This window comes from Halichoerus grypus, chromosome 10, assembly GCF_964656455.1.
Source record: "Halichoerus grypus chromosome 10, mHalGry1.hap1.1, whole genome shotgun sequence".
NCBI lineage: Eukaryota > Metazoa > Chordata > Mammalia > Carnivora > Phocidae > Halichoerus > Halichoerus grypus.
Window position 1 is genome coordinate 33706550 of NC_135721.1, and position 12768 is coordinate 33719317.

At 35.1% G+C, this 12768-nt stretch overlaps 1 protein-coding gene across 4 annotated transcripts in view; it reads left to right on the top strand.

Moving 5' to 3' along the window:
• Positions 1-12768, top strand: part of EML4 (EMAP like 4) — a 146534-nt gene that overhangs the window by 69874 nt on the left and 63892 nt on the right. The window contains exons 3-7 of one of the 4 annotated variants that reach the window (XM_078056238.1): positions 3619-3748; positions 6735-6908; positions 8782-8910; positions 10036-10061; positions 10259-10291. In XM_078056238.1, coding sequence (XP_077912364.1) covers positions 3619-3748; positions 6735-6908; positions 8782-8910; positions 10036-10061; positions 10259-10291 — 492 coding nt within the window. The remainder of the gene's footprint in view (positions 1-3618; positions 3749-6734; positions 6909-8781; positions 8911-10035; positions 10062-10258; positions 10292-12768) is intronic. The other 3 variants (XM_078056239.1, XM_036074889.2, XM_036074890.2) reach the window with 3 other exon arrangements.

Sequence of the window (12768 nt, forward strand, 5' to 3'; positions counted from 1 at the left end):
TGGATCACTGCCCTGAAATCTGCTCTTCACATAGCCACTAGAGGCTTTTCTCTAAAATGTAAATTGAAATAATTCCTTTTTTCAGCTCAAAACTTTGTAGTGGTCTCTATCCTCTATACTAAAGTCTCCATAATCTGACTATTGCTTACCTCTGCCATCTGAACTCTTCCCTCTTGTTCTACATTCTCACCATACAGAGAGTTTTTTGTCTGTCTCCTCCCTTCCATGCACACATCCACACCCCACTTTGCTATTACATTCTTTCTATTTCTTTACACGTACTAGAATAAGATCCAAGTATCTTATCACCTATGTTTTACCTGGCTTAACAGTTTGTTGTGCATTTCTTCTAGGAGATCTTTCTTGAGCTCTGTGTTCCTAATCATCTTTACAGAATTATGTGTCTTTGTACTTCCATGATACTATGTTCATATCACTGTTACTGTACTTACCACATATTTTCATTGCCAGTATGATTCTCTTGCAAGATTTTGAACTCCTTGATGCTAGTTAACTGCCTTTTACTCTTTTGTAAACACTTTGTTTCATCAGGGAGTCAGCTTGGATATTCTCTCTCCCTCCCTCTTCCTCTGTCCCACCCCCTGTTTGAGCACTCTCTCTCTCTTTTTCAGATAAATAAATTTTGGGGGCAGGGGGGGGAGGATCTAAGCAGGAAAAGAAGATCCAGCAAATGAGAGTGAGAAAAAATGGTCAAAGAGCTAAGAAGAAATTCAGGCAAAGGCAGTGTGTCCTTGAAACTAAGGACATTGTCCTTGCCTGAATACCGTCCTTGCCTGAATGATCAGCAGTATTCGATGCTGAAGGAACGTTGAGCAAGATAAGGACTGGAAAGTATCCGTTGAATTTAGTGACAAAGAACCAAGATCACCATCTTGGCAAGAAAAATGTCTGTGGAGTGGTTAGATGATAGCCAGATTGCAGAAGGTTCAGGTGCATTCCTACCAGAAATACACAAGGATTCCAGTTTCTTCACATACTTTTCAGCACTTGCATTTTTTTGGTTTTTGGTTTTGATGTAATAGCAATAATGTAAAAGGTATACAGCTATAGTACCATACCTAATGGGGTGTGATTGATCTTTTCGAGATGAGGTTTGGGACATTGAAAGAGCATGAAAAGTGGATTGCAGACTATATGTTTGTTTGCTTGTTTGTTTTCATGTAGTGGTTAATGGGTTTTTTGGGTATGTAACAAAAAGTAAAAAATATATATATATTTCAAAACCAGCTGTTCATAACAGCAAAAGCAGTCCTCAGAGGAAAATCTGTAGCTGTAAATGCCTACGCTAAAACAGATCAAATCAGTAACCTAACTTGAAAAAAACAGAAAAATACTAAACCCAATGCAATGCTAGCAGAGGGAAAGAAATAATAAAGATTAGAGATAAATGAAGTAGAGAACAGAAAAACAACAGAACCAATGTAACCAAACGTTGGTTTTTTACAACAAATGTGACAAGCTTTTAGGTAGAATGAAAATGAAGGAAGATTTAAATTGCCAAAATCAGAAATGAAGGTGGGACCTTTCAGAAATAAAAGGATTGTAAGAGAGCATTATGAATAATTTACATCATATTGTCTTATTGAAAAATGGGCAAAGGACTTGAATGGATAATTCTCTAAAGGAGATTTACAATTGGCCAACAAACTCAGTGAGATTCTCATTAGGGAAATGCAAATCAAAACGACAGTGAAATGGCACTTAATGTTAACTGAGCACTTTGTATTAAGTTTAACTATAATTTTAAAAAATGAGGGCCACCTGGATGGCTCAGTCGATTAAGCGTCTCCCTCTTGATTTTGCCTCTGGTCATGATCTCAGGGTGGTGAGATGGAGCCCCACAGCAGGCTCCACACTCAGTGGGGAGTGTGCTTGAGATTCTCTCCCTCTCCCTTTCCCTCTGCCCCCCCCCCCAAGATAAATATCTTTTTTTATAAAATGAAAATAGCAAGTGTTGGCAAGGATGTGGTGAAATAAGAATACTTTAGACATTGCTGGTGGAATTGTAAATGGTGCAGCTGCTGTGTTAATGTTTCCTCATTAAGTTATACATAAAATACCATGTGACCCAGCAGTTCTACTCCTTAGTTCTATACCCTTTCAAAAGTGAAAACAGATGTTCGAATGAAAACTTGTATGCAAATGTTTATGGCAGTACAATTCACAGTAGCCTAAAGATTGAAACAATCTAGATGTCCCTCAACAGATAAATGGATAAACAAGATGTGGTATATTCATACAATGGACTATTACTCAGCCATAAAAAGCAATAAAGTACTCATAAATGCTGCCACATGGATGAACCTCGAAAACATTGTGCCAAGTAAAGTAAGCCAGATGTAAAAGAGCACATATTGTATGATTCCATGTATATGAAGTATTCAGAATAAGCAGATATATAGAGATAATGCAAATTAATGGTTGACATGGGCTGGGGGGAAGAAGGAGAGAATGGGGAGTGACTGTTCAGTGAGTAGAGGGTGTCTGTTTGGGGTAATCAGAATGTTCTGGAGTCGAATATGGTTGCACAACACATTGTGACTATACTAAATGCCAATGGACTGTGTACCTTTTTAAATGCTTAAAAGGGTAAATTTTGTTAAAGGTATTTTACCACAATAATAAAAAAAAAAAGTCTGTACAACAAGGAGTCACCTGTTTGGCAGACTAGCAGATCTGATGACCGGTGATGTTAGCATAATTTGGAAGTTACTGTACATTCTTATAAGTGAAAATTTTCATGGGAAATTTCAAAAAGTAAATACAATAGGTCTCCATCTTCCTTTCTTCTGAATTATTTGGTCTGAGGTTAGGTCTAGGAATATCTATATTAAGGAAACATTATAGATGATTATGATACAAGTGGCCCCTAGCAGCTTGTTCTTGTCAAAAATGCAGTGTTACACCATCATATATGCAACAGTTTAGGGTGCCAAGTATTTTAGGCTCCATACATAAAAATTTTTTACTCTCTGTGCTTTTATGAAGAGAAGCGAGCAAAGATGAGATTCGCCAAATTAGATTTTATGTGTATGTGAGAAAACGGAGTCCAAAAGTTCAAAACTCTTCTGTTCTCAAATTTTTAAATGAACTTAGTAGATAAAGGCTGTTTGATCTTGTAGCTTTGAATCTTCCTAAACACACCAACATACCTATCACATATTTATTCCAGTCCTTCTACTCGAGGTTGCTTTATACATTTATGCTTTATTTATATGGAATAACTGTCAGATTTAACATTTATGGTTCTAGGATTTCTAAATAGTTTGACTTCAGTAGAACTGAAATTTCTGAAAATCAGTGATGTGGAAATTTGTGATTTACTTTGCATCATGTGTTTTAAAGCTGCTGTGTGTAGAGGGCAAACCATTTCGCTAGAGAATAAGTCTAGCTGCAGTGTAGCAATTTAGCATGGCCTTTTTTATAGGTCTGTTTTGATGAGATTAAGTTTAGAGACACTAATATTGTATGCTGCATACCAGAGGGAGCAGTTTGTTTACTTAGTTCTAAACACTAATGGACTTAATTTTTTAAATTCCCAATTTTTGAGGAGTATTTTGAAGTTTGATGTAAAGTTTTTTTCTTAACCACTTTTAGGCCCTCCAGGCCTTCGAGAAGCTATTTCTATGTCCTGTATTACCAACGGGAGTGGTGCAAACAGAAAGCCAAGCCACACCAGCTCTGTCGCAATTGCAAGAAAAGAAACTCTTTCATCTGCTGCTAAAAGGTATCCATTTATAAGGGAAAGAAAAGCTAACATTGCAAAATTGTCTGAAAGTGATAATTCATTCTACTTTTGAAAAAAAAAAAATGAAATAGAGCTGTATGGAATTAAAGTGAGCGTGTCTTTTGAATTCTTTAACTGTGAATATAGACACCCAGCCTATACTCACCGGGTTTACGCTCATGTATCTATCGAGTTGTGTGAGGAAGCTTTGTGTTCTTACTAAAGAAGGTATTTTCATTTCCTCGTTTTGTTTTCTTTTTAACAAACATTTGTTGATGAGATGTGCATCACAACATTTAATTATATAAGCAAGTTTTCTGTAGCAAGCAGTGCATTTAATACAGCAGTTTTTGAAGGAGAAATAGAATCTTCAGTATATATATTAGTGGGAGGCTGAACACTTTTATAACTTTTATTCTTTAACCATGACTATAAAATTAAGGCATAATTCAAAATACTATAGTACTATGTTGTGTGTGTGTATTAGGGGATGGTAGGCGGGCAGTAGAAATACTGCAGAAAAAAGTTTCAGTAAACTACAGATTTACATTCTGTATGTTCTTTTCATCAATAAATTAATCTGTTGTTTCAGTAAAATTGCTTACAGAATTTTTCCACTTTTGTGTAATTCCTAGCAGATTATCCCATATAGAATTTGGAGAGACCATAAGAGATCAACTGCATAATCTTACAACTGTTTACTTCAAAGAATAACTGAGGAAAAACCTTAAGTAATGGAATAATATTTAAAATGTACTGATAGCAAATCGTTGCCTTAATAAATAATGCCAGTGACTGAATTATTCATCTGTGTGGATTTATAGATATTAACTAAACATTTAGCTGCAGGAATGGTGAGGAAATGACAAGATCTTTAGGCCTTTTATTTTTTTATTATTATTTTTAAGATCTTTTATTTTTAAGTGATCTTACCCCCAATGTGAGGCTCAAACTTAGAACCCTGAGACCAAGAGTTGCATGCACCATGACTAAACTGGCCCCGCGCCCTGATCTTTAGGCCTTTTAAAGGCCCCTCCAGAGCATGCCAAAATGTATTGCCTATGCTTCCCTTTTAGGAGAAAAGGACAAATTATAAGAAAACAAATGCATTGTGGAAATTTTTAATATTTTTAATAAACTTCCTTGTATTTAATAATAGTTTGGGTTCAGCCCATTTTCTTATGTAACTGTAGTCCTGTACAGTGATCAGTATTATGCACAATAGTAACTCAGTAATCTTAAGACCAACTGACTTTTTACTTTATGGTGCTCTGTACTTTGCTTTTAAATCCCTAGGAGGAAAATTTCTTTTAGGTTGTACCGGGCCCACATAAGACTGGTGGCCTCTGCATTCAGGCTAGTTTGAAGACCAACAAGAAAGAATTTCTAACTCAGTTTTAAATTTCAAAGTTAGTCTGATATTTTTGAGGTAGAACTGTATTTCTCAGCACATACTTTTAAAAACTAAACAATAAATAGACAGCTGGGGGCTAGGTCTGAAGTCAGAAGGTATCAGAACTGAAACAGATTAAATATCATTTTAAAAATTGTATTTTAGGGGCACCTGGGTGGCTCAGTAGGTTAAGCGTCTGACTCTTGGTTTCGGCTCAGGTCATGATCTCATGGGACAAGGGATCGAGCCCGTTGTTGGGCTCCGAGCTCGGCGGGGAGTCTGCTTGAGATTCTCTCCCTCTGCCCCTCCCCACACACGTGTGTGCACGCGCACTCTCTCTTAAATTAATTAAAAAATTATATTTTAACATTTTTAACTCTTACTATGTGATAAATTGTATTTACTATGTATATTTGTTTAAAATGTTCTTAAACATACTTCCTTGTAGATTATGCACTTTAATAGTCAAATTATAAAATGTCCTTTGATTAAGAACTGTAGACAATTGATAATTTTCTGCCTTTTCAACCATGGAATTCAGATCTTGATTCCACCTGATTTGTAATGTCAAAAATGTGCACTATAAGGACTTATCCAATGATCGGGAATGGCAGGTGCTTCATTAATTAAGAGTCAAAAGTACAGACTCACAAGAATTTATACATAAATATCTTAAATATTTTACATAGATTTGTCAATTTTTTTATGAAAGGCTGAGAGTCTCACCCTCTTTCTAATTGTGTGTCTCATTAGATTCCTTGTTGACTATCTTGCATATAATATACCCATAAATTATTTTTTATAATTGTTACTTTCAACTTTAAGACTAAGAAATTTAAAACTCTTGCAAAACAAGTTTTTAGAACCCATCTCTTTCTCTTATGATTTTTTTTCTCAACTTTGTATAATTATCTCACCTACATAAAATTTAATGGCAATTTTTTTTTTTAGTAACTCTATTTTATGGAGTCTTCCAGGGCATTCAGCTTAGTTTCCATGGAAATTACAGTTCTCTTTTCTATGTGTATTTTGTCAGTTTTCTTTGTATTTAATTAATTTACATAATTAAAATAATTAGTGCAACTGGCATAAACAGGTTCTGGATTGGTGGGGGGATACCTAATTCCTGGTAAATTTAAAACTCAACTGGCAAGAGGAGAAATATACAGAAGAAATGGGAATCAGAATAATCTACTAAACATAGGGTTTTGTGTGCCTTGCACATCATTCAGTATGTTTTACAGAGGTAATGGAAGGTGTCACTGATGCTCTGATTTGGGTAAGTTGAAGTCAGTTAAGAGAGCTGCTGTTGTTCCCCAAAATCTGCCATGATGGCAAAATGCATTGGGCCATCTTGGTCCCAAAACAGTCTTCATAGGATATATTGCCTTAGAATTCTTATAAATTCTTTACTGAAGATTTTAATAGCTTCCAGAATTTTCAAAGAAATATTTTCATCATTAAATGAAAGCAGTATAAATTGTATTAGTTGTATGATTTAGGATTTTGAATTCTATGATCACTTTTTCCATCGTTTGAAATATCTTTTATTTGTTTAAATATGTGTGTTCCATGTTATACTTTATTTTACAGTGGTACAGAAAAAAAGAAAGAAAAACCACAAGGACAGAGAGAAAAAAAAGAGGAATCTCATTCTAATGATCAAAGTCCACAAATTCGAGCATCACCTTCTCCCCAGCCCTCTTCACAGCCTCTCCAAATACACAGACAAAATCAAGAAAGCAAGAATTCTACTCCCACCAAAAGGTTTTAACTGTTCCCGAGTACAGAGCTAGGGAATGGTTGTAATGATACCTAAATTCTGTGACGAGAAAAGTTGTCTATCCATGGATTCCAAGAGAAAAGCCTGGTGGCTTCCCCACCACCACCACTTCTTTGTTGCTAAAATCATATTTTAGTACTTTGGAGAACAAAGATTTAAGGTCAATTTCTCAGTTAAAACTGGAAAAAAGGAAACCTCAGTTACAAACAATTTGGTGAAAGGAAGGCCATAATAACCTATTTTGATACCAAACAATATTTTTATAATAAAATTACGAAAGTTTATATAAACTATGCATAAATGTATAACCATGGACAGAAAATTGCCATATGTAATTATCCTCATATTTTGGCATCATTACAACCTTGAACTTGCAAGGGCCCTTCTCCACAAATGGCTCTTCATTGTGACTGCATCTCAGTTTCAGTTTTGGGTTTTGGGAGGATAAGTTCTTGCTTGAGTAGAGAAATAAATCCATTTCACCTGGTCTTTTCTATGCTAAAGGCTTGCTTGAGGGCTTCTCTCTGTGTCTGTAATAATTAATATTTTAAAGTTATGAGAGGGGGAGAAGGGAGAAACATTCTAACATTGTGTGTGAGCCTAAATTGGGGATCTAAACCTGCATGCTGGGAGTTCAGTGCTACACCTGCCTTGTAATCAGACCAACTTAATGAAATTTGCCTGCTTTAGAAATGCTGATTCAAGCTTTATGATTCGGTATAGATATATTTTATTCAACATACTTCTGCTTGGAAATCTCAGGAAAGTATTAAACCATTCCCAGAACTAGCTAGGATCTTAGTAAAGTAAATGACAACCATTCCTCAAAGATTTATAATATATTTTTATTTGATCAATTTAATATTCTGCCTCAAATCCCTAATAGAAATTCGGGAAAACACTCTTCATTTGATTGATGCATGTTTAACTTTTAAAAAATGCTTTGTCTGTGTGTCTCACGCAGATTCTTATGCTATCTAAATGGTTTGTAATTTTTTTGCCTGGTCTCATGGAGTTTTTCTTGGATATAGTTTATTAATGTTATGTAACTTTGGATTGTGTGTGGTTAAAGGTGGCTTTTTTATGATCAGTCTCTTTAAGGTTCTAATTTGACTTGGTATCTTCTTTGTCCCAGATCTTTTTTTTTCAGCTTCTTAAGGTCTCCTGGAAATGTGCTTGCCATTCTAAATTGCTCTTTGGATATACTATTGCAAGAAGTATTGGAGACTGGATGAGTGGTAGGATAGTTAACAATGCAGCTGAAAAATCATTTATAAGTCAGAAATTTCATTTATAAATATATGGAATCATTGTTGATAATACAACATTCTTGTGTTAAGTCATGTTTATTTCTGATCATGGGTAAAAATTGTCTTTAAGGAATGTCACAAGAGTTTTACCTTTAATCCCACATTTTACTTAGAAAGTGTCATTTGTACCATATACACTCTAATTACACAAGAATATAAAAGGTGAAAACAGCAGCTTTGTAATAACTATGAAAAAGTACAGGTTTTTTCACAAACTCACAGTTTCACAAATTATGAGATATTTTACTCGGATTTAAGCATATGTATTTTTTTCTATTAACAAAAAGTACAGATTTATTTTTTAATCAAGTAATATTTGTTCTAGTGAATCTTCTGAATAATAGTGAAAATTATAAACAGACTTGGTCATTGCCTTGTTTAACTCCTTCACTCATCCAGGCAGACCCTTTCAACTAATCCTTCCTTCTCTTTTCTGGATTAGCTTTAAGGAAATGTTTTGCTGCTTTTATGTTCTATTTAAGCTGTCAATTACATGTCATTGCTACTCATAGAATTTTTCTCAAAGAAATTAATATGTTTCTTCCAGCATAAAACGACCACCTACAGTTGAAAAGTCACATAATTCATGGGAAAATTCAGATGAGAGTCGTAATAAATTATTGAGAGCAGTTTCAACATCAAAATTAATATCAAAAGTTATAAAAAATACAGACAAGTAGGTATTACACTTTCTTTTTTTTGTGGTACTTTTTTTTTTTTAATTGGTATTACACTTTCTTAGTTACATCTGAAAATTAATAATACTGTGACTGTCATGCTTACATGTACAATTATATGCCTGCTTTGGATCATTATTTTTGAAATCTATGTTATAATTTGGGGCGCCTGGGTGGCTCAGTCGGTTAAGCGGCTGCCTTCAGCTCAGGTCATGATCCTGGGGTCCTGGGATCGAGCCCCACGTCTGGCTCCCTGCTCAGCAGAGAGCCTGCTTCTCCCTCTCCCTCTGCCTGCCACTCTGCCTACTTGTGCTCTCTCTCTGTTAAATAAATAAATAAAATCTTTAAAAAAAAAAAAAACTATATTATAATTTATCTTTTTTTCTTCTAAGTGTATTTTTTAAGTGTACAAAAAAATCTATCTTCCTGTTAATGTTCCCTACTCAAATAATAAATCTCACTAAACCCCTAAGATTTGAATGTTTTTTGCAAGTTCTTTCTATGCTTTCACTGTTTAGATGATCTTATGAAATATTGTTTTATATAACAGTATATATTAGAGGCATATATAACTGGGTGGCTCAGTCAGTTAAGCGTCTGCTTTCGGCTCAGGTCATGATCCCAGGGCCCTGGGATCAAGCCCTGCATCAGGCTCACTACTCAGCTGGGAGCCTGCTTCTCCCTCTCCCTCTGCCCCTCCTCCCCGCTTGTGCTCTCTCTCTCTTTCTCAAATAAATAAAATATATTTTTTAAAGTATATATTAATAGGGGTGCCTGGGTGGCTCAGCCAGTTAAGCGGTTGCCTTTGGCTCAGGTCATGATCCCAGGGTCCCTGGGGCTCCCTGCTCGGTGGGAAGCCTGCTTCTCCCTCTGCCTGCCACTTCCCCTGCTTGTGCTCTCTCTCTCTCTCTCTGTCAAATAAATAAATAAATAAAATATTTAAATATATATATATTAATAGTTGAGACCATTGACCAGCTTTTGAAAATACTGATGTCTGAATTTCACTTCTAAAGATTTATCTTGGGTGTGGCCTAGGCATTGAAGCTTTTACGAATTCTTTAGGTGATTCTAATGATAAGCCAAGTAAAATTATAACATAATGTTTTGAATTTTTTTTGTAGGCATAAAGATGTCATCATCAACCAAGGTAAATTTAAAATCCTTTTTAAAAAAAATATTTATGCTTTTCTACACCAGTTAAATTTTTGCTAATTGTTAAGAATATTGACTTATTTTCATTCACTGTACTTTATTAGCTCATAATAAAGACAAGTGCATTTATTATAGTCATTTAAGAAAATGCCCAGTTTTTATTGTAAGATATGTCATTTTTGTCTCAACCAGCAAAAATGTCAACCCGTGAAAAAAACAGCCAAGGTAAGAATAAGCTACACAGTTGGTCGCCTTCTAATTTAATTTCTTCCTGGATCTCTTATTTGGCTTTTCATTATTTATACTATCTGACTTTCCTCTTAATACGAGAAATAGGATAGTTTGGACTAGTGAATCCAACTATTTTTCTAAAAATCCATTTTATTTCTCTGAGCTCTGAAGATTCATGGTCAGTAGAGATAAATATGTCATTACGAAGAGGTATAAAATACTAAGAATTTCCCCCCATTTTAAAAAAACAATAGAAGTACTGAGAAAAGCCATTTAAAAGATTGATAAATTTTAACTCAATTTCCTGTCTTGCCAATCTCATTGCAAATAATCACTCATTTCTTGAAGCTAAGACTGAATATATAATGAGTCTAGCAAATCCATTTCCTCTTGAATTTTTCTTTTATATTAATTGTAATTTCTGGCTACTTGCTGTTGTTGGCTTGTTCTGACCAAAAAAGAACAGACTTTCTATAAATCTGTATTTAATTTAATTGCAAAGTAGGTAAGTTCTATTATATCAGTTTTATATTCTCCTCAGATTGCCTGCAAATTTAATTGAAGCATGCTGTTCTAAATGAAAGCATGTCCTTTCTGTGCATGCTTTTTACAGCTCATTTCTATGTGTCATAGTTATTCTCTGGGTTATTAACTAGATATTATGTGGTTAAAATTTTTGTAAGAGATTAACTTGATTGCTATGGATTTTTACTATTTTTTATTCTAATAAGAGAAATACTTATTTGTAATCTTTGGATTATTTGTTTTTACGTAGAAATTCTAAATGAAGTTCATTTTTGCTGTCATTCTTCTATAGTTAGGTTATACCTTCTCCCTCTTTTATAATTAAGCAGATAGCTTAAGTAATGGTTGAAAGGGAACAATGAAATTTTATTTATAAAGACAATTCTTATTATATATCAGAACACTTGTTTAAAAATAGGGGTAGTGATAAATAGTAGAAAGAGCTGTGAATGGAGAGTCTCTGTCTAGAATTTGGTCCTGGCTCTTCTGCATAATAGCCTTGTGACCTAGGGAAAATGACAGTGTCTCAGTTTTCTAATCTGAGAATAGTACCTATAAAGCTTACTTCACATGACTGCTGAAGAATGAAATAATGTATATGAAAGCACTTTAGGGCGCCTGGGTGGCTCAGTTGGTTAAGTGTCTGCCTTCAGCTCAGGTCATGATCCCCAGGTCCTGGGATCGAGCCCCACTTTGGGCTCTATGCTAAGTGGGGAGACTGCTTCTCCCTCTCCTTCTCCCCCCCTCACTGTGCTCTCTAAAAAAATATATTTTTTTTTTAAAGAAGATTTTATTTATTTATTTGAGAGAGAGCACAAGCGGGAGGAGGGGCAGAGGGAGAGGGAGAAGCAGGCTTCCCCTCTGAGCAGAGAGTCGGACTTGGAGCTCTATCCCAGGACCCAGGGATCACAACCCCAGCCAAAGGCAGATGCTTAACCGACTGAGTCACCCAAGTGCCCCAATAAATAAAATCTTAAGGGGCGCCTGAGTGGCTCAGTCGTTAAGCATCTGCCTTTGGCTCAGGTCATGATCCCAGGTTCTGGGATCGAGCCCTGCATCGCGCTCCATGCTCAGCAGGAAGCCTGCTTCTCCCTCTTACACCCCCCCCCCCGCTTGTGTTCCCTCTCTCTCTCTGTTTCTCTCTCTCTGCCAAATAAATAAATAAAATCTTAAAAAGAATGAATAAATAAATAAATAAAATCTTAAAAAAAATAAAGCACTTTAAAAAATAGAAAACACTGTAAAACTATAAAACGGCGCTATTATTATTACATATTTTGCTAAAGAGCTCAAATTTTATAAGATCCTTATAGAGCTGCCTGCCACTTTCTCATGTTGTGGTATGTTCTTTGGAAGGAAAAAGGAACGTAAGATTAGTATATAGTAAGTGAGTGGTTGTGTTGGTGACAGTTTTCAAAGCCATTCGGGTAAGCAGACAAATAAATGTATTTAAGAGGGAAGAATTTTGCTACAGAAGCATCACTAAGCAGGGTTTTAACCAGTTTCTAGGAAGAAGGATCAAATAAAAAGCTAGAAAAGGATATAGAAAAATGAATTCTGTTAAAAGACTTTTAACTCAAAAAGGTTGTCCCAGATGTTGGAATTTAATAATATCAAGTGTTGCTTGCATTAAGCCTTATTTTTGGAATTTGAGTCTATTATTTTTTCACTTTAATCTGTTATATTCTGTCTGGATATAGACTCTGTCACCAGAGTGTACCTTCATAGAAAACTCTGATGTTTCAGTTTGTGAGGTAGTTGAGGCTTAACTGTAATTGAGACAGAGCCTATAGAAAGTAGATGGGTTCTAGATGGTTTAAGAGATAAGATAGGTAGGGTATGGGAGATAAGAAACAGCAAGATCTATCTATGAAGAATAGCTTGAGCAACTTGGTAAAATGAGGAACATTTGAGGTGGTGGTGATGTGTGGAAAAGAATAAGAGTT